The sequence below is a fragment of the Mytilus californianus genome, unplaced genomic scaffold (assembly GCF_021869535.1).
Source record: "Mytilus californianus isolate M0D057914Y unplaced genomic scaffold, xbMytCali1.0.p SCAF_7, whole genome shotgun sequence".
Classification (NCBI taxonomy): domain Eukaryota; kingdom Metazoa; phylum Mollusca; class Bivalvia; order Mytilida; family Mytilidae; genus Mytilus; species Mytilus californianus.
Window position 1 is genome coordinate 70,947,834 of NW_026262723.1, and position 23,733 is coordinate 70,971,566.

At 34.1% G+C, this 23,733-nt stretch overlaps 1 protein-coding gene across 1 annotated transcript in view; it reads right to left on the reverse strand.

The window, feature by feature from the left end:
* Positions 1–2,667: 2,667 nt before the first annotated feature.
* The window catches only part of LOC127710133 (uncharacterized), a 29,588-nt gene continuing 8,522 nt past the window's right edge, over positions 2,668–23,733 (reverse strand). The window contains exons 3-10 of the mRNA XM_052215882.1: positions 20,456–20,530; positions 20,007–20,066; positions 19,447–19,509; positions 18,390–18,431; positions 15,175–15,225; positions 13,999–14,106; positions 5,984–6,145; positions 2,668–3,273 (exon numbers count right to left, since the gene is read on the reverse strand). Coding sequence (XP_052071842.1) covers positions 5,985–6,145; positions 13,999–14,106; positions 15,175–15,225; positions 18,390–18,431; positions 19,447–19,509; positions 20,007–20,066; positions 20,456–20,530 — 560 coding nt within the window. The 3' untranslated portion in view covers positions 2,668–3,273; position 5,984. The remainder of the gene's footprint in view (positions 3,274–5,983; positions 6,146–13,998; positions 14,107–15,174; positions 15,226–18,389; positions 18,432–19,446; positions 19,510–20,006; positions 20,067–20,455; positions 20,531–23,733) is intronic.

A 23,733-nucleotide genomic window follows, 5' to 3' on the forward strand; every position in this document is an offset into this window, starting at 1 on the left:
GGTACAGATGACAAACGATGATACAGACGGTGGTAGATGGTACAGATGACAAACGATGTTACAGATGGTGGTAGATGGTACAGATGACAAACGATGTTACAGACGGTGGTAGATAGTACAGATGACAAACGATGTCACAGATGGTGGTAGATGATACAGTTGACAAACGATGATACAGATGGTGGTAGACGGTACAGATGACAAATGATGTTTCAGATGGTGGTAGATGGTCCAGTTGACAAACGATGTCACAGATGGTGGTAGATGATACAGTTGACAAACAATGTCACAGATGGTGGTAGATGGTACAGTTGACAAACGATGTCACAGATGGTGGTAGATGGTACAGTTGACAAACGATGATATACATGGTGGTAAATGGTACAGTTGACAAACGATGTTACAGATGGTGGTAGATTGTACAGATGACAAACGATGATACAGATGGTGGAAGGTGGTACAGTTGACAAACGATGTTACAGATGGTGGTAGACGGTACAGATGACAAATGATGTTACACATGGTGGTAAATGGTACAGTTGACAAACGATGATACACATGATGGTAGATGATACAGATGACAAACGATGATACACATGGTGGTAGACGGTACAGACGACAAACGATGATACAGACGGTGGTAGATGATACAGATGGCAGAAGATGTGACTGATGGTGGTAGATGGTACAGTTGACAACCGATGATACAGATCTTGGTAGATGATACAGATGGTGGTAGATGGTGGAGAAGACAAACGATGGTACAGATGAAAAACGATGTTTCTGATGGTGGTAGATGGTACAGATGATAAACGATGTTACAGATGACAAACGATGATACAGACTGTTGTAGATGGTACAGATGACAAACGATGTTACAGATGATGGTAGATGGTACAGATGACAAACGATGATACAGACGGTGGTAGATGGTACAGATGACAAACGATGATACACATGGTGGTAGATGGTACAGACGACAAACGATGATACAGACGGTGGTAGATGATACAGATGGCAGAAGATGTGACAGATGGTGGTAGATGGTACAGTTGACAAACGATGATACACATGGTGGTAGATGGTACAGACGACAAACGATGATACAGACGGTGGTAGACGATACATATGGCAGAAGATGTGACAGATGGTGGTAGATGGTACAGTTGACAAACGATGATACAGATGGTGGTAGATGGTACAGTTGACAAACGATGATACAGACGGTGGAAGATGGTAGAGATGACAAACGATGTTACAGATGGTAGTAGATGGTACAGATGACAAACAATGTTACAGACGTTGGTAAATGGTACAGATGGCAGAAGATGTGACAGATGGTGGTAGATGGTACAGTTGACAAACGATGATACAGACGGTGGTAGATGGTACAGATGACAAACAATGATACAGATTGTGGTAGATGGTACAGATGACAGAATATGTTACAGATGGTGGTAAATGGTACAGTTGACAAACGATGATACACATGGTGGTAGATGTTACAAATGATAAACGATGTTACAGCTGGTGGTAGATGGTACAGATGAAAAATGATGTTACAGATGACAGAATATGTTACAGATGGTGCTAGATGGTACAGATGATAAACGATGATACACATGGTGGTAGATGTTACAGATGACAAACGATGTTACAGATGGTGGTATACGGAACAGTTGAAAAATGATGTTGTAGATGGTGGTAGATGGTACAGGAGACAAACGATTTTAAAGATGGTGGTAGATGATACAGATGACAGCAGGTTGTACAGTTGAAAAATGATGTTACAGGTGGCAGAAGATGTTACAATTAACAAACAATAGTACAGATGATGGTAGATGTTACAGATTGCAGCAGCTGGTACAGTTGACAAACGATGGTTACAGATGGCAGAAAATTGTACAGATGACCAAAAAAAATGGTACAGTTAACAAACGACCGTTACATATGGCAGCAGATGGTAAAATTGACAAATAAAGTAACAGATCTAAGTAGATACCGCTGCCATCTATAATCATTATTTGTAACCATCATCTGTACCATCTAATCGTCTGTCAGCTCTACCAACTGCTAGCTAGCTGCCATTACAGCATACATCTTTTGTCTACTGTACCATCGTTTTTCAAACTTTCCATATGTTTGGTAACAGAATTCTGCAGATTGCACAGTTGAAAAACGGTGGTTACTGATAGTAGTATATGATACAGTTGCCAAACGATGGTACAGACGGCAGAGGATGATACAGTTGACCGATGGTTACAGATGGCAGCAGATGGTACAGCTGACAATTGATGGTTACTGATGGCAGTAGATGATACAGCTGAAATACACTGGTTACAGACGGCAGCGGATTTAAGACACAGTAAAAATGGCAGTATATGCTACAGTTGACAAACTATGTTAAAGACAGCAGCTGAGGAACAGTCTTTCAGTATACATTATAATTTCTTCAGACTCAAGAACAGTTTATTGGTATATCTTATCTCTTTATCAGGCTGGAGTCAGTCTACAGTAACATCCTTTATCTGTGTCAGGCTGAGGAATCAATCTATAGGTACACCACATATCTGTGTCAGGCTGAAGAACAGTCTAATGGTAAGCCATTACTCTGTGTCGAGCTGAGGAACAGTCTACAGGTACACCTTATCTCTGTGCCAGGCTGACGAACAGTCTAATGGTAAACCATTTTTCTGTGTCAGGCTGAGAAACAGTCTACAGGTACACCATATATCTGTGTCAGGCTGAGACAAAGTCTACAGGTACACCATATCTCTATGTCAGGCTGAGGAACAGTCTACAGGTACATCAAATCTCTGTGTCAGGCTGAGGAACAGTCTACAGGTACACCAAATCTCTGTCATGCTGAGGAACAGTCTACAGGTACACCATATCTCTGTGTCAGGCTGAGACACAGTCTACAGGTACATCATATCTCTGTGTCAGACTAAGGAACAGTCTACAGGTACACCATATCTCTGTGTCAGGCTGAGACACAGTCTACAGGTACACCATATCTCTGTGTCAAGCTGAGGAACAGTCTACAGGTACACCATATCTCTGTGTCAGGCTGAGGTCAGTCTATTAGTACACCATATCTCTTCGTCAGGCTGAGGAACAGTCTACAGGTACACAATATCTCTGTGTTAGGCTGAGGAATAGTCTACTAGTACACCATATCTCTGTGTCAGGCTGAGGAACAGTCTACAGGTACACCATATCTCTGTGTCAGGCTGAGGACAGTCTACTAGTACACCATATCTCATCGTCAGGCTGAGGAATTGAAGATATGAATTTCTGGTAAAATGTTCATTGTTAAAGCATTATACAACCCAATACTTAGCTAAATAAAATGCTCCACTGGGCGCAGCTTGATACGACCGCAGAGGTCGAACCCTGAACAGTTGGGGCAAGTATGGACACAACATTCAAGCTTGATACAGCACTGAATTTGGATTGTGATTAAATATTTGACACAGCATAGGTTTCTGACACACAATGAATGTGGTCTAAGAACTTATAAAACTTTTAATTTACCTATTCAAACCATATCATTATTATTTGCTTTTATATATAAATCAGAAATAACCAATTTAAAATGCAAAATTTTAAAGAAAAAAAAAGGAAAAAAAGGAAAAAAAATCCCTCCCCCAAATTTTTTGAACCCCCTTATGATTCATCACCCCAAACTCAATCCCAGCCTTCCCTTTGTAGTATGGTACCTTGCAGTACAATTTTAGAGAGATACATACACTTGAACACAAGTTATTGTCTGGAAACTAGAAAAATGCTTGTTTTTGGCCCCTTTTTGGCCCCAAATTCCTAAACATTTAGGGCAATTACCCCCAAACTCAAACCCAGCTTTACCTTTGTGATATGAAACCTTGTAGTACAATTTCATAAAGATCCATACACTTACAAACAAGTTATTGTCCTGAAACTAGAAAAATGCTTGTTTTTTGCCCCTTTTTTGCCCCTAATTCCTAAAATTTTGAGGCAATTACCCCCAAAATCAATCCCAGCCTTCCCTTTGTGGTATGGTACCTTGCAGTACAATTTCAGAGAGAAAAATGCTTGTTTTTGGCCCCTTTTTCCTAAACTTTTTAGGCAATTACCCCCAAACTCAATTCCAGCTTTCCCTTTGTGATATGGAACCTTGTACTACAATTTCAGAAAGATCCATACACTTACACACAAGTTATTGTCATGAAACTAGAAAAATGCTTGTTTTTTGCCCCTTTTTTGGCCCCTAATTCCTAAAATTTTGAGGCAATTACCCCCAAAATAAATCCCAGCATTCCCTTTGTGATATGGAACCTTGTGGTACAATGTCAGAATGATCCATACTCTAACACACAAGTTATGTCTGGAAGTTACAAAAATGCTTATTTTTGGCCCCTAATTCCTTAACTGTTGATACCATAACCCCCAAAATCAATCCCAACCTTCCTTTTGTGGTATTGAACCCTATGGTAAAATTTCATAGAGATCCATTCACTTAAACTAAAGTTAGAGTGCGAAAATCAATGTGTCTTCGGACGACGACGATGACGCCAATGTCATACCAAAATACGACCGCACAATTTTTTGCGGTCGTATAAAAATATAAAAGTTGGAAGAAGGGAAATGTCAATTGTTTACTGATCTAAGTCACATTAAATGCATTTATGTCTTCAAAATATATTACATTTGTTATACTTTAATATAAAACAGGTATATTTTGGTTGTTGTGCAAACAGTTTTAAGACCCAGAATATATAGAGGGCATGCAAATACAAACTAAATAGTTTAAAACACAGTTTTTGTCAATATTGACATATCAAACTTTAATTGTATTTTTCTTGTATTTTCTTTCCTCCTTTTTTCCAATATTTGAAGCCTTTAAAATAAAAACTCTGATAATCATAGAAAAATAAAATGACAAAAGGAAAGCAGTATTCAAAACAGGGCTTCCAAAAAATATTTGAGCCAGCCGTACATTTTATATCTTATCCCGATTTTAATCCCTTAAGACTAAGTCACAAAAGGCAATTATGGTAATCAGATGGCCACTCCAATGATTGACATTAGATTAAAAAACCTTTTTAAATTTTTCATCAAATCATGTTTATAAACGTATTTCTTATAATTTCAATCTTTTGGACTAAATCAATTAGATAGAAACCGCTGAAATGTAAGAAATTAACTTTGAATAGACCGATCAATTTATATGATGTCCGGTACTGGAAATAGTTTACCTGTCACCTGAACATGTAGATTTCAGTAGTCCAACAACTAATTAGCCTTGATTAAAATTATAAAGTATTGAAGTAGGGGTTTTTTTGATAGTAATTAGTCATCATATAACTTTTATGACCGGAAATGTGTGGCTGTTAAAGGCAAAAGGTTGGGTCAAAAAGATCGCGAATTATGCTAAAATGACCGTCTCTTAAGAAAGCATTGACAACTAAAAAGTAGATGACCGTTTCATGCTTTGCACAGCCGGACTTTTACCGGACATTATACAATTGTCCGGAATATATGACCGTTTTGGAAGCCTTGATTCAAAACTACATGCCATCAATAATTTGTCTTTTCAGAATTCAAAGGGTAATCTCATAGTCCATACACCAAAATGAAAATAATGTTACGTCATTGGTTCAATTTCCATTGTTAACAACATTTTAAACCAATCACAACGTTTTGGTGTACGCTTTTAAAAATACTACCCAGAATGCATTAGATTCTGAAACGGCGAATTGGTATATGGAAACTAAACTTGATCAAGGAGGAAATTGTAATGGTGTTAAAGTATGCTCAGTTTAAACCTTATTAAAGCTTATCTTATCTCCAACTACTTTTCTAAATTTATTTTTTTAGATTTTACTTTAAAGAGAGCTTAATTTCGTACAAATAATGTATGGTTTTATAATAATAATTATCAAATAAAATTTTGAAGTTGAAAGTTTTACAGCAATCATTAGTAGTTAAAATAAACACATACCTTAACAGGAAAATTTCTTTTTCCTCTCCTCATATATTCCTCTAAACTTTTTTCTTTCATTAAATACTTTTGATTTGATAATATCTCTCCTTGTCAAAAAGTCACTCTCTTGTGCCATTACATTTGGACATAACTCCATAAATATTTTTATGTCCTTAAAACCTAGATAAAATATCATGTCTGTATTAATAAAAAAAAATATAATTGAAACTATTTTAGAGATTTGGTCTCTGCTTCTTGGGTTTTCTTGAAATAACACTATACATATGGAGAATTCACTTTTGTGAATAAACTAGAGCCTCTAAAGAGCCTGTGTCGCTCACCTTGGTATATGTGCATATTAAACAAAGGACACAGATGGATTCATGACAAAATTGTGTTTTGGTGATGGTGATGTGTTTGTAGATCTTACTTTACTGAACATTCTTGCTGCTTACAATTATCTCTATCTATAATGAACTTGGCCCAGTAGTTAAAGTGGAAAATATTTTGTAAAAATTTACAAAAATTTACAAAATTTATGAAAATTGTAAAAAATTGACTATAAAGGGCAATAACTCCTTAAGGGGTCAATTACCAATTCAGGGGCAGCAACCCAACACTTGTTGCCTGATTGGTGTGAAAATTTCAGGGCAGATAGATCTTGACCTAATGAACAATTTTATCTTGTCAGATTTGCTCTAAATGCTTTGGTTTCAGAGATATGAGCCAAAAACTGCATTTTATCCCTATGTACTATTTTTTAGCCATGTTGGCCATCTTGGTTCGCGGGCGGGGTCATCGGACACATTTTTTAAACTAGAAACAATAATGATGATTGTGGACAAGTTTGGTTAAATTTGTCTCAGTAGATTCAGAGGAGAAGATTTTTGTAAAAGATTACAAAAATTTACGAAAAATGGTTAAAAATTGACTATAAAGGGCAATAACTCCTTAAGGGGTCAACTGACAATTTTGGTCAAGTTGACTTAATTGTAGATCTTACTTTGCTGAACATTATTGCTGTTTACAGTTTATCTCTATCTATAATAATATTCAAGGTAATAACCAAAAACGGCAAAATTTTCTTAAAATTACCAATTCAGGGGCAGCAACCCAACAAGGTGTTGCCTGATAGGTCTGAATATTTCAGGGCAGATAGATCTTGACCTGATAAACAATTTTAGCCTATGTCAGATTTGCTCTAAATGCTTTTGTTTTCAGAGATATGAGCCAAAAACTGCATTTTACCCTATGTACTATTTTTTAGCCATGTCTGCCATCTTGGTTCGTGGGCGGGGTCATCGGACACATTTTTTAAACTAGATACAATAATGATGATTGTGGACAAGTTTGGTTAAATTTGTCTTAGTAGTTTCAGAGGAGAAGATTTTTGTAAAAGATTACAAAAATTTACGAAAAATGGTTAAAAATTGACTATAAAGGGCAATAACTCCTTAAGGGTTCAACTGACCATTTTGGTCATGTTGACTTATTTGTAGATCTTACTTTGCTGAACATTATTGCTGTTTACAGTTTATCTCTATCTATAATAATATTCAAGATAATAACCAAAAACGGCAAAATTTTCTTAAAATTACCAATTCAGGGGCAGCAACCCAACAACGGGTTGCCTGATTGGTCTGAAAATTTCAGGGCAGATAGATCTTGACCGAATGAACAATTTTATACTCATCAGATTTGCTCTAAATTCTTTGGTTTCAGAGATATGAGCCAAAAAATGCATTTTACCCTATGTACTATTTTTTAGCCATGTCGGCCATCTTGGTTCGCAGGCGGGGTCATCGGACACATTTTTTAAACTAAATACCCTAATGATGATTGTGGACAAGTTTGGTTAAATTTGTCTTAGTAGTTTCAGAGAAGATTTTTGTAAAAGATTACAAAAATTTAGGAAAAATGGTTGAAAATTGACTATAAAGGGCAATAACTCCTGAAGGGGTCAACTGACCATTTTGGTCAAGTTGACTTATTTGTAGATCTTACTTTGCTGAACATAATGGCTGTTTACAGTTTATCTCTATCTATAATAATATTCAAGATAATAACCAAAAACGGCAAAATTTCCTTAAAATTACCAATTCAGGGGCAGCAACCCAACAACGGGTTGTCCAATTCATCTGAAAATTTCAGGGCAGATAGATCTTGACCTGATAAACAATTTTACATGTCAGATTTGCTCTAAATGCTTTGGTTTCAGAGATATAAGCCAAAATCTACATTTTACCCCTATGTTCTATTTTTAGCCATGGCGGCCATCTTGGTTGGTTGGCGGGGTCACCGGACACATTTTTTAAACTAGATACCCCAATGATGATTTTGGCCAAGTTTGGTCAAATTTGGCCCAGTAGTTTCAGAGGAGAAGATTTTTGTAAAAGTTAACGACGACGGACGACGACGATGACGGATGACGACGACGGACGCCAAGTGATGAGAAAAGCTCATTTGGCCCTTTGGGCCAGGTGAGCTAAAAAGTTACTGAAAGAAGCATAATCTAAGTATTCTAATTCTTGGCAATCTCATCAATTGGCAACTATATTCTATTGCTACTGTTTGATACCAATTAGCATTAAATGAGCTTTGTTTGTAGATGATTCCCCAAAGTAATCAGTTTCAAAGCATTTAAAAGAATCCAATCTTTTATGGTAATATTCTTTACAAAGCACAAAAATGTTGGCATTCACCTCAAGAGCTAACCAAACCTTTAAAGACTTATTAAGAAGGGATAGAGTTACGATACTGTTGTCAGGTCATTAAAGATGGCATATTTTGGCTTTAATATTGATTCACTCATAGGGTCTTTGCATCGGAAATACATTTATTCTAAAACCAGTTGTTGGCATGATACGGGTTATGTTCTTCTCATATATTTTATGATGGTATGATACTAAACCCCTAACGGGAGGGATTGTGCTTGATTTTCATATGATGAAGACATAACTTTCAATCAGTTTAAGTGAGGTCTGGAGTTGGCATGTAAGTAACTACTAGTAGTCTTTTGTTAATTTATGTATCATTGTCATTTTGCTTAGTTTCTTTTGTTACCAATTCTGACATCAGACTCGGATTTCTTTTAAACTGAGTTTTACTGTGCGTATTGCTGTGTGTTTGTTTTTCTACATTGGCTAGAGGTATAGGGGGAGGGTTTAGATCTCACAAAACATGTTTAACCCTGCCCCATTTTTGCGCCTGTCCCAAGTCAGGAGCCTCTGGCCTTTGTTAGTCTTGTATGATTTTTAATTTTAGTTCATTTATATGTTTCAGAGTTTAGTATGACGTCCATTATCACTGAACCAGTACAGTATCAGCTGAAGCACGCCTCAGGGTGCGGGATTTTCTCGTTGCGTTGAAGACCAATTGTAGGCATTGGCTGTTTTCTGCTCTTTGGTCGGGTTGTTGTCTCTTCCCCAATTCCATTCTCAATTTTATTTTCACAAAATTATAATGATATGATTGTCAATGAGACAACTCTCCACTAGAGTCCAAATTAGTAGAAGTTAAAAACTATAGGCCACCATACTTCTTTTAACCATGAGCTATAAAACCCATACCACATAGTAAGCTTTAAATGCCACAGGAATGAGAAATTAAAATCAATTCAATGAGAAAACTAACTACCAATGACAGCCATAGCTAGCTTAAACAAATACAGTGCAACTTACATGACATAGCAATGTTGAAAAATTTTAAACAATGTCAACGAATAAGCTTCTCATTGGAGCATTTCAGGTGTAACTCTACTTTTGAGTTCGTTACATTTCCGTCAAAAATTTTGGTTTTATTGAACCTCATTTGTGCATATATGTGCTTCGAACTTCCTTCCTATGTTGAGCAAGCTAGTGAAAAAATAGGATGCCATATTGCAAAGATTATTCAGCAAATTAAATTCTTATAATTGATAATAAGCACTGCTGTGATTAAGTACCTAGGGAACAAACATTGTTTCTAGCTTATCCTGCATAATGATGATCACGAAGACACTTGATGATCTTTAAAAGTGCAGGGATACAGGCATTCCTCTAAATCTGGTTCTGGTTTATGACGTGACCAAGGCATGATAATTGACAAACCTTTCTGGTGAAGGACATAACTTGAAAGTGGTCTATTAGGCCAAGTCAGAAAGGTCATACCAGAAAGAAGTTCATATTTGAAACAAAATAGTTCCTATGCATATATGTAGCTTTCAGTTAACCCTGCCTCATATCTTGACTAACATTTATAAATTGACAATAAGGGTCAGTTGAAAGCAACCTTTTAACAATGATTTCAGTTTTCAAACTGTGAACTTTCCATTAGAATGAAAAACAAGCGGCTCTAAAGAGCCTGTGTTGCTTACGTTGGTCTATGTACATACAATGTATTTTAAATAAAGGACAATCTCCAACATTGTAGACAAGAATAAGAATTCATGACAAAATCTCTGTTTAATTGATCTTGTATTACTGATCATTTAGTCTGTTTAGTTTCTCTCAATTTTCTTTAGTTTTTGCTTAAAACACATAAGAGGGTAAAAAAAAATCCTCATTTAAGAGCTATCACTTCTATAAAGAGTAAGAGTCTACCAAATATATCTGCAAAATTTGACTTCTTAGTAGATCTTGCCATGCTGATCATTTTTGTGATCTAAAGTGTTTATTATCTATTATAATTTTTGTCATATATATAAGGCAAAACGCAGAGAAAATGGTAAAAAAAATCGTCATTAAAGGGCAATAACTCCAATAAGAAGTCCTCGGACAATTTCCTCCAAATTGTCTTATTTGTAGAACTTGTCTTGCTGATCATTTATGCAATATAAAGTTTCTCTTTTTCTATCATAGTTTTCAAGATAAACGCCAATAAACTGCTTCGCTGAGTGCAGCTAGATACGCCAACAGATGTCCAACCCTGAACAGTCGGGGAAAAAATGGACACAATATTCAAGCTTGATTCAGGTCTGAATTTGGATTGTAATTAAATATTTGACATATTATAGGTTTCTGAATAAATGTAGTCAAAGAACTTGAAATTGGTTATATGAATTGAATTTATATTCAATTAAAGATTTCTTGCTGTTGTGCAATACTTAGTAAATCTGTTGTCAATTTAGAAATTTATGAAAATAAAAAGGGAGCTTACATCAATAGATATAAACAATTCACCAAAGTTTCATGAGAATTGCAAATTGGTGACAGCATTTTTGAGTTATTGTCCGAAAACTTGAAAATCACCCCTTTTTTTAATGAATAAAACCCCATAACTCAGAAATGTAAAATGTAAAATTTATAAAATTTTAAAGGGAGCTTACATCAATACATACAAACAATTCACCAAAGTTTCATAAGAATTGCTGAAAGCATTTTGTGAGATTTTGTCCGAAAACTGGAAAATCCCTCCTTTTTTTATGAATAAAACCCTGCAACTCGGAAACGTAAAATCTTAAATTTATAAAAATCGAACGGGAGCTCGTGTCAATAGATATAAACAATTTACCACAATTTCTTGCGAGTTGGTGAAAGCATTCTTGACTTATTGTCCGAAAACTGGAAAATCCCCCTTTTTTAAATGAATAAAACCCCATAACTCGGAAACGTAAAATCTAAATTTTATAAAAATCAAAAGGGAGTTCACGTCAATAGATATAAACAATTCACCAAATTTTTATGAATATTGGTTAAAGCATTTTTGAGTTAATGTCCGACATGTTGACGACGGACAGACGGACGGACAGACAGACAGACAACGGTATACCATAATACGTCCCGTAAACGGGCGTATAAAAATGGAAAAAAAAATGGTAAAATTTGTAATTTAAGGGCAATCACTCATATAAGAAGTTTTCTGACAGTTTTAACATAAATGTACATTTGATAGAGCTCAACATTCAGAACATTTTTGCCCAGTCAAATTTTCTCTTTTTATAACGGTTTTCAAAATAACACCAATAACTTGCATTTTACCCCTATGTTCTATTTTTAGCCATGTCTGCCATCTTGGTTAGCAGGCGGTGCCATAGGAGAAATTTTAAAACTAGATACACCAATGAAGATTGTAGCCAAGTTTGGTTAAATTTGGCCAAGTAGTTTCAGAGGAGAAGGTTTTTGTACGATGACAGATGACAACAATGATGACAAGTGGTGAGAAAAGCTCACCAGGACCTTAGGGCCAGGTGAGCTAAAAAGAGAGGCAAAAGATACAAAAGGGACATTCAAACTAATAAGCTTGATAGGAAAAACAAGTTCTTTAATATCTTTTCAACTGGGAAATATATACTCCATATGCAGGCACTATTGGAATGATGCTAAATAGAAATGGGAAGTTCACAATTGGGAAGCAGAAATCGTCTCTTTGGTTGTAAACTTTTGTTCTCAACCAACCCTCATTGTCAATTGCTAGATGTAAGTCAAGATATGAGGCAGACTTAACAATATCTGTTGTATCCTGTATTTCAAGTTCCATGGGACAGATGCATTCAACATAGTCAACAAACTTTTAATCATTTACTGTGAGGACATCATCTTTATAGTGGTATGCGGTTGAAAAACCCTGATCTCAATGAAATTACCAAAATTATTTCTGTTAAAAAAAATGTGTTTGACCTAAATCCCAATCTGACACAGTGTTCTAGAATTCCCATTTCCCGTCACCCGTGGCAAGTTGATTTAGGTCACGGGAAAGTGGAAATTCAAACCTTTGTTGTCCGTGGGCAAGTAAAATTAATTTACAGAAACTTCCAATTCATGCAGATCAAACGGTCGATGAAACAGTTGTATTCTTTAAATCTTTTATTTCAATCAAAGTCTCAAGGCAAGATCGTTTTTGTTGGTGTAAATCATGCAGGGGTTTTAAAGTCTAGGGGAGAGAAACGTGCGCACATGTTTCGCAATCACAGTCATAAAGACGCTTGCTAGCTAAGCAAGGGAAATCCGTGACTTCAAGCATCCATCTGATCTAGACGCAAAAAACTAATAACCAGAATGCAAATGGTAAAAGATTTAATATCCGGATTTCAAGTTGTTGATTTTCTGCTTGAAATGTTATCACTTTTTTGTGCCAATACATTTGAATTACTGAAGTTACATTGTTTATGTCACAAATAGACATGTGTCAAACTTAAATTAATATATTTCAAAACAAAATTAATATATTCCATCAAATTTTTTGTATATCTAGATGAACATGACATTGAATTATCAACACAATCACAAGCTAGTTTGACAAACTAATTAATTTCAAAGGAAATAACAGAGTTCATAATTTCAAATTGAACTACATGTATAAACATGCGATAAAAGGAATAAGAAAATTATGAAAACATTTTATGTCATGATGTTCTGAGAGCTCAAACATGCAAATAAAAGTTACTTGATTTTTTCCATTGAAGTTTCTGTATTATTCTTCAAACATGTGCAGCTTTAAAAGAATATAGATGTATAAACTCTCTATGACCAGTACCTAAACCATGTCAAAATCAAGGAAACCAAAACGTCATCATTACTTGTTTTGAATATATATATATATATATATATATATATATATATACTGCAGCTGTGCTATTTGTGCATTCAAATTGCATTGACCGTATATTCATTTGTGATATACAGTCATCGCCTTGTTTATGACGTTGACAATGCGATTCCTTAGAGTTTTATTTATGACGTCAATAAAACATACAGATTCGAGGAAATTTTAAGTTGTCCACTTCAATTTAAAAAATAATGGTTTTTACCATACATATTTCATTTGGAACAGTTTATATTTTGAGACAATGTATGGTTATTCTATATATACACTCCAACCTAAATTATTTAGAAATCTTTTTTAAATACAGTGCTTGTTTCAAAATATATTGAATATTATAGTTATTTTGGTATCAAATGAAAGTGAGAAAACTTGTGACCATTGCAGAACACATACTTTTTGACTGACTTTTTTTAATAATAAAATCCATGCATTAAATTCAAATAGTAGGGCTTGAATCAGTGGTGTTTCTACTTCAGGATATTGACCTTAATACTATATGTAATACAACATACCAGGCATTCTCCCTTTTGCACCTTCTTTAGATACATCCTGGATATATTGTTTGAAGTAGGATTTTACAGTGTTTGAATCTTTCTCACTCCATTGAACATATCGTCTTCCTACAAAGAAAATTATGCAAATCTATAATTTATAAGAGCTGTTTCAAAATAGGTACATATTTAATGGCGGACCTGTAAGTAAGAATATGGTTGATACAGTTGGATTCCTTTTCTTACACTCTTGTCATTTTCAAGAATGAATGATCGAAGATAATGTAATTTTTTGGTGTTTGATAATATTTATATTTGTTTATAAATAACAACAAATTTATTTAAAAAGGATAATAATGGTACATGTCACTAAATTTCTTTCCAGCACACAGCTGGTTTAATACACTAAACTTTAATATTACGTTAAGCTTTCAAGTGTTAAATTGGAATTGCAATAATTCAAATCAATTTGTTTGAGGTGATTAATTGTCACTATATTGTTTTGTGGAAATAACCAACATTTTTATTTTCAAATGAAGATTCCCTTTTGTTCCATTCAGAGTAATGAGGAGCTATCCCTGAAGGAATAGTAGTGGACACAGGGTAACCTCATCATTATTGATGGAGATGCATGCATGGCCAATTTTATAGAATATTTACAATCTAATGTACTTAGGCCGTAAGTTTCCTTGTTTGTATTGTTTTACATTTGTCATTTCAAGGCCTTTTATAGCTTACTATGCGGTATGGTTTGCACGTTGTTGAAGACCATACCATGACCTACAGTTGCTAATTTCTACATAATTTGGTCTCTGGTGGAGAGATGTCTCATTGACAATCATATTGCATCGTCTTATTTTAATATCAATTGAGTACTAAAAATTCAAACAGCGTTTTGACTAGATAGTTGACTTCAGGGTTGTAAAAACATGTTGAAGCTCCTTGTTGTCCATATGGTGACCATCATTTCATTATTCAGAACATTCATTCAATGCATTCCAAAAAAATTGAAACAATTTAATACTATGTGTCTTTTTTTTATTAGAGAACCCATCAACAATATAGCTTTGATCTTTAAGATATAAATTTCAGTAAAATCTATACTGATCATCTTTTATCCAAAATACATGAATACTCCCTCTTTTCCAAATGACTTATTAAACTTTAATAGCCACTGCTTTATTCTCAAAAACATACCTTTCTTTCTTGTTCTAAATAGTTCTGCAATTTCTTCTTCAATTTCCTCATCTACAATAAAGTTACCAATTTGACTAAATTTGGTCCAATATATGAATGATTGGTGTATTGCAATTCATACATTAATTACTATTCATGTAATGATGCTGACCATTAAAGTCAAAGATGGAAAATCTTTTATTAAAGGCTGCATATAAAGTTCAAAAGATCGGGTCCAGTCTCAGACTACAAGACATCCCCCCCCCCCCCCCCCCTAAATGATCCCAGGTTAACCAGGGCAGTTGATTCATAAAACTTAAATTTGAAATAGCTATTGAATATTTGACCATAATAACCCTCTTAATTTACTTCCCTGTTAGAGTTAGTGTTCATGTTGTTGGTAACTGCACTGCACATGTTTTCTATTGGGTATTTGAGTGTTGTGTGTACAAGATAGGCAAAGAGAGAGGTTTACTGGTTTTAACAGTTTCAATATCACCTCATTTTGTGGCCAATGTCAGTCTATCTAGACTAATAAAATTGAGAATGGAAATGGGGAATATGTCTAAGAGACAACAACCCGACCAAAGAGCAGATAACAGCTGAAGGCCACCAATGGGTCTTCAATGGAGCAAGAAAATCCCGCAGTTGGCCCCTAAATAAAAATCTGAGTCGGAAGTCAGAATTGGTAACAAAAGAAACTATGCAAAATGACAATGATACATAAATAAACAAAGAGCTACTAGCAGTAACTGACATGCCAGCTCCAGACCTCAATTAAACTGATTGAAAGATTATGTCTTCATCATATGAAAATCAAGCACAATCCCTCCCGTTAGGGGTTTAGTATCATACCATCATAAAATATACAAGAACATAACCCGTATCATGCCAAAAACTGGTTTTATAATAAATGTGTTTATTTGCGATGCAAAGACCCTATGAGTGAATCAATATTAATACCAAAATATGCCATCTTTAATGACTTGACAACAGTATCGTAACTATATCCCTTCTGAATAAGTCTGTTTTAAGGTTTGGTTAGCTTTTGAGGTGAATTTTTGTGCTTTGTAAAGAATATTACCATAAAAGATTGGATGTGAAATACCTGAACTTATAAGATGTCTGCATGTTGATTTATATTTACGAATGATGTCCTTGTACCGATGATAAAATTTAGTAAATGTTTTGACTAGTTTGTGATATCGAAAACCCTGGTGTAATAATTTTTCAGTAATACAGAGATTTCTTTAGTTAAAATCAAGTACGTTGTTACATACACAAGAGAATCAAACAAGTTGAGATATATAAACACCATAAGATGGTGACAAGGGAACGTCACCATCTAAAAATGGATAATAGGAAATGAATAAACAAAGTGCTGGATAGCACCTGTTGAAAGTTTGCAACCGTAGATGTGTATTATTTCAAATAGGTATTTAACCACAGCGTTGATTTTTTTTACTAAACCATTGTCTTATTGTCTGTTGTACTGTGCAGTATGTTTTTTGTGATTCCACCTAAGCCCTTTAATGGATAACTGCATGTATGAGAAGGTATATGACACAGGCACTTTTTTTGTCACCTTGAATCAGAAAATCTTGCATCAAGAAATATCCATTCAATATTCACAAGAAATTCATCTCTAATACTTATCATCCTTTGATTTTAGTTGTCTACAAAAAGAATCCCTAGTGTGGACAGTGTATATAAACAAATATATAACTTGCAATTTTTTTTCATACACCTTCAAAATTTCATTTTTTTTTTTTATTTTTTTGCATAAAATAGTAAGCAGGTAAGAGGGGGATGAAATTACATATAAAAAAACAAGAGTGCACACGCTGAAATGTCTCACCTTCTTTACTAATCATTGATATTATGTTGATAGTCCTAAATATAAAGCTTTATTACAACTGTCACATAAACTTAACATTAACCAAGTAAACTAAACATTGACCAATGAACCATGAAAATTAGGTCAAGGTCAGATGAACCATGCTAGGCAGGCATGTACAGCTAACAATTCTTCCATACAACAAATATAGTTGACCTATTGCTTATAGTTTAAGAAAAACAGACCAAAACACAAAAATTTAACACTGAGCAATGAACCTTGAAAATGAGGTCAAGGTCAAATAAAACCTGCGTGACTGACATATAGATCATAAAATATTTCCATACACCAAATATAGTTGAACTATTGCATATAGTATTAGAAAAAAAGACCAAAACTCAAAAACTTAACTTTGACCACTGAACCTAAAATGAGGTCAAGGTCAGATGACACCTGCCAGCTAGACATGTACATCTTACAATCATTCCATACACCAAATATAGTAGACCTATTGCATACAGTATAAGAAAAACAGACCAAAACACAAAAACTTAACTATAACCACTGAACCATGAAAATGAGGTCAAGGTCAGATGACACCTGCCAGTTGGACATGTACACCTTACAGTCCTTCCATACACCGAATATACCAGACCTATTGCTTATAGTATCTGAGATATGGACTTGACCACCAAAACTTAACCTTGTTCACTGATCCATGATATGAGGTCGGGGTCAAGTGAAAACTGTCTGACGGGCATGAGGACCTTGCAAGGTACGCACATACCAAATAAAGTTATCCTATTACTTATAATAAGAGAGAATTTTACATTACAATATATCTTAACTTTTTTTTCAAGTAGTCACTGAACCATGAAAATGAGGTCAAGGACATTGGACATGTGACTGACAGAAACTTCATAACATGAGGCATCCATATACAAAGTATGAAGCATCCAGATCTTCCACCTGCTAAAATATAAAGCTTTTAAGAAGTTAGCTAACGCCGCGGCCGTAGCCGCCGGATCACTATTCCTATGTCGAGCTATCTGCTACAAAAGTCGCAGGCTCGACAAAAATTGGCTATGAATTTTTAAGTAAAGAAGTGATTTGGTCCAGTTTGAAAAGATCAAAAGTTTGTATGCCTGAAGCTGTCAAACTGAATTATGGACCCCTTTAACTGAAAATTGTCCATATTTTTAGTTAGAACCGATAAAATTTTCTAAAATTATGACATAATTTGTCTCAAGAGTGGTACACTTTTTTTTTAATGTAGCAGTAGCATTTTCTTATTTTGTGTTTTTTGTCAAATATGCCCTATGAAATAACTGTGTTCTCTGGACAGGTATAGTGTTTATAATAATAAATTTTAATTGATAGAAATTATTGTCCTTATTACCTTTGCTCTTTCTTTTCAATCCTCTCTTTTGTTGAATGTTGCCTAAAAAGGAAACAATAACTTTGAGACTAATTATCTGACCTAAACACTCCTTTTTAACCAGGTCCGTACTTACACCAGCAACACCACCGGTGCCACATGTGGACCAGGGTCTGCTCAACCATCTTGTGCACTTGAGATCACTCCTGTTTTTTGTTGGGGCTTGTGTCAATCAGTCTGGAGTTATCTAAGTTGAATGTTGTTAATCGTTGTTGGTCTTTTGGTCTTTTTCATTTTCTGTCATGGCCTTGACACTTTTTTTTTTCAAATTAAGTTTGAATGACTCTTTGGTTTCTTTTTCCTCTGTTTTGTTCATTGTTTTTGGTTAAATATATATATGAGCCTTAATCAAAGATATATTTTACACACATTAATTTCCGATGAAGCTGTCACTTAATCTAAATATTAATGACAAGACCTCAATACACGAAATGCAGGAAATTTGATGGTTTTATACCAATTTGTAAGACAAATTTTCCTACAAAAAGATTTGGTCTAGTCTAGATCTTTAAATATGAACCAGGTATAAATAAAATTTAAGAAAAATTCTTAAGGGAACTTAGGGGCATTACTCTTCATTTGTAAAACTCAAAACCATCAAATTCAACTTAATCAAGATTTCACAAACTATGACATTGCCTTAAAATTTGAAGATTAGGTATAGTGGTACTTTTTATCATCCGGAAACCAAATAATTACCTGATTTTTAATAACTAAAGTATGTTCTCTTTGACTAGTAAATGCTAAAACAAACTAAATCAAACTTGACTGAGTTTTGTGATTCATGTCATTGTGTTCAAGATTCAAAAGATTTGGTTAAGATGTATAATCATCATCATCAGGAAATTTAAGAAAATTATTAAGGTCAGTAAGGGGCATCCTTTTTGAACAATAAATGTCAAAACAAACAAATCTCAATTGACCTGTATTTTATGGTCCACAACATTATTTCAAAAGAATTGTTTGAGTGGCAGAGTGGTACTTAATTTTCCTTAGATAAGGTATTAAAAAGAAATACCTTCATCAGAACTGTCATCACTTTGTGGACTAGAATCATCCTCTGAAGAACTGTATTTAATGACTGAAAAAATGTTTATCAAAAATAAGGTTCATCTCATATATGACTGTCCATAATAAATAAAAAAAATATGTGTAAACAAGTAAAATCAAAACAATAATTATTAACAGTATCAAAGAATGCTCATATTTACTAATCATTAACCTGCTTAATCATGACATATTCCACTAACATCTGAGATTCCATTTAATATATATCAGTCAATTTGTTTCATTAACTTTTTATGGGTATCAATTTTTGGAAATGGAGCAAATATTGTATTTTCATGGATACTTGATTTTGGGTTTTGCTTAAGTCTGCAGTCCTGCTTATAGCAAATTTTGATTTTGCTGATTACCAAAATTTGTAATTCACATAAACCACCAATTCAAAAAAATTACCAAACAATTAATAGTGAATTCACAGTATTTAAAATAAGTTAAAAAAAGTAATAAAGAGTAGAAAAGTTTATATTCAATCCATAAAACAACCATAAAAAAATGTATTAAAAAACAATATACCTCTATTCTTTCTTTTTTTCCCTCTCTTTGCTTTTCCAAAACTTGAACTTGAACCTGAATCTATTATAAAAATGTAATCACTCAAATATACAGATGCAAAATTGCAGAGTCCTGTTCACCAAAAAAAGTGTGTGTATACAAATGTTTATTTAATGGTTGTTTAAAGGTTGTCTTTACATTTTAATTCAGGAATATTAGAAAAGGTTTCTTTGAAAACATTTTATATTAGATATTTTTTTTACTTTTATCTCTTATCAAAACATTCCACCACTCTGTTATATGTGAAACGATTCAAAAATGAAATTTTGATTTCTATTAATGATAATCATAATGGATTTTTCGAAAAGTTTCTATAATTGATTACCATTAAACTAGTTTTCCAAGTGCACAGAATTACTTTAATAGTTTGTATTTTAATTATCCATAATTCATAATTTAGATAAACATACCCTCATCACTCTCTGTTATATCTGTATTTTCATCAGTACCACCACTATTGTCATATGAAGTACCCGCAACATCTTCTGAAAAAAAAATAGGGAATGTGTCCACAGAATATGCCCCTGCTTGCATATATAACATCATAAAGGGACATAACTCAAGTACTGTAAACTAGAGGCTCCTTGGAGCCTATGTCGCTAACCTGATATTTTTTTTTTACAATTGATGCATGAAATAATGCAACCATTTAAATTTTGCTTTAGTTTCAGAGATATAAGCTAAAACTGCATTTACCCATATGTTCTATTTTTAGCTATGTCATCCATGTACATTTGGCCCTATAGTTTCAGAGGAGAAGATTTTTGTAAAAGTTAACAGACAACGAAAATGCACAAGGACAGACAACTTACCCAAAATGATGAGAAAAGCTCACTTTTTAATAACATGAGCAACACTAAGGGTGCCACATGTGGAGCAGGATCTGCTTACCCTTCCGTAGCACCTGAGATCACCCCCAGTTTTTGGTGGGGTTCGTGTTGCTTAGTCTTTAGTTTTCTATGTTGTGTCTTGTGTACTATTATTTGTCTGTTTGTCTTTTTCATTTTTAGCCATGGTGTTGTCAGTTTATTTTTCATCTATGAGTTTGAATGTCCCTCTGGTATCTTTTGCGCTTCTTTTTTGGCCCTTTTAAGCATAGCCAGTTGAGCTAAAAAAAAGTGACATTATCTAAATTTGTACTCCATCTGAGTTTTGTGGTAATAAGCATTGTGTATAAGTTTCATAACATTAAGTTGAGGCAAATTTAAGTAAGATAACTGAAATGAAAAATTCTGCAATTTTTTCATTTGGAAAGGGACATTATTACCTATAAAAACGATTAAGTTGAAACCACCAAAATTAAAACTTGATCTGTGTTTTGTGGTAATTATCATAGTGCATAAGTTTTATAACTTTTGGTTGAGGCAATATAAAGTCACTACAGGACAGAACCGAATATCTCAGCAATTTTTCCATTTATAAAGGGGCAAAACTCTAGAACGGTAAAAGCGACGCCACCAAAATTCAAACATGATCTGAGTTTTGTAGTAATAAGCATTATGTATAAGTTTCATAGCATTTGGTTAAGGCAAACTAAAGTTAAACAGAAACAAAAAATTCACCAATTTTTCCATTTGGAAAGGGGCATACTTAGTCTACTGTCTAGAACAATAAAAGTGACACAAACAAAATTCAGACATGATCTGTGTTTTGTAGTAATTAGCATTGGGTAAAAGTTTCATAACATTTGGTTGAGGCAAACAGAACAGAAACGAACAATTTTTCCATTTATAAAGGGGCATTACTCTAAAATGATAACAGTGACGCCAAATTGAATCTTGATCTGGGTTTAGTAGTTATAAGTGTGTGTATAAGTTTCATAATATTTGATTGAGGCAAACTAAAATAAGAGAAAGGAAACTAACTTTTTGGGCCTATGGGCATACGGTCATACAGATGGACAAGGGCAAAACTAAATGCCCCCTCTGCTACAGTGGGGGCATTAAAAGGATTCTCTTTTATTTGTAGCCTTAACAAGAGGCTCTCAAGAGCCTGAATTGCTCACCTGTATTTCAGAGGAGAAGATTTTTAAATGTTAGCAAACTTGATGAATAAATTGTGTAAAATTGTCTTTAAAGGGCAATAACTCCTTAAGGGATCAATTGACAATTTTAGTCATATTAACTTTTTTGTAGATCTTACTTTGCTGAACATTATTGCTGCTTACAGTTTATATATATCTATAATAATATTCAAAATAATAACAAAAAACTGCAAAATTTTGATAAAACTACCAATTCGGTGGCAGCAACCCAACAATGGATTGTTCGATTCGTCTGATAATTTCAGGGCCGATAGATCTTGACCAATTAAACAATTTTACCCCATGTCACATTTGCTCTAAAAGATTTAGTTTTTGAGATATTAGCCAAAAACTGCATTTGACCCTTATGTTCTGTTTTTAGCCATGGCGGCCATGTTTGTCTATGGATACAAACTTCGGATACAATTTATAAACAAGATACCCTAAGGAACATTTAGTTAAAGTTTGAAGGTAATTGGCCAAGTAGTTTCAGAGGAGAAGATTTTTAAATGTTAGCAAACTTAATGAATAAATTGTGTAAAATTGTCTTTAAAGGGCAATAACTCCTTAAGGGATCAATTGACAATTTTGGTCATATTAACTTTTTTGTAGATCTTACTTTGCTGAACATTATTGCTGCTTACAGTTTATATATATCTATAATAATATTCAAATTAATAACAAAAAACTGCAAAATTTTGTTAAACCTACCAATTCGGTGGCAGCAACCCAACAATGGGTTGTTCGATTCATCTGAAAATTTCAGAGCTGATATATCTTGACCAATTGAACAATTTTACCCCATGTCAGATTTGCTCTAAAAGATTTAGTTTTTGAGATATAAGCCAAAAACTGCATTTGACCCCTATGTTCTATTTTTAGCCATGGCGGCCATGTTTGTCGATGGATCAAAACTTCGGATACAATTTATAAACTAGATACCCTAAAGAACATTTAGTTAAAGTTTGAAGGTATTTGGCCCAGTAGTTTCAGAGGTGAAGATTTTTGAAATAGTTTACAACGACAGACGACGACAGACAACAACAGAAGACAGACGATGACGACAGACGACGAAGACGGACAACGACGGACGCCAAGTGATGGCATAAGCTCACATGGGGCCAAGGGCCCCGGTGAGCTAAAAAAGCTAAGCAAATTTTCAGATACAGCTTTTACAAAGTGTCATTATCAATTGAATAATCCAACAAATGTTATTTAACGATATTTAAAACAAAACAAAAATGATAAGCTTGGCGCAGCTTGATTCAACCGCAGAGGTCAAACCCTGAACAGTTGGGGCAAGTATGCACACAACATTCAAGCTTGATACAGCTCTGAATTTGGATAGTGATTAAATATTTGACACAGCATAGGTTTCTGACACAGAATGAATGTGGTCTAAGAACTTAAAAAAATTTGAATTTACCTATTATGGTCCAATATCCAAAATCTAAATACATACACGGTTAGATTAAGCATATCAAAGAACAACAAGAATTCAATTTTTGTTAAAATCAAACTAAGTTTAATTTTGGACCCTTTGGACCTTAATGTAGACCAATTTTAAAACAGGACCAAAAATTAAGAATCTAAATACACGGTTAGATTCAGCATATCAAAGAACCCCAATATTTCAATTTTTGACGAAATCAAACCTTATCATTA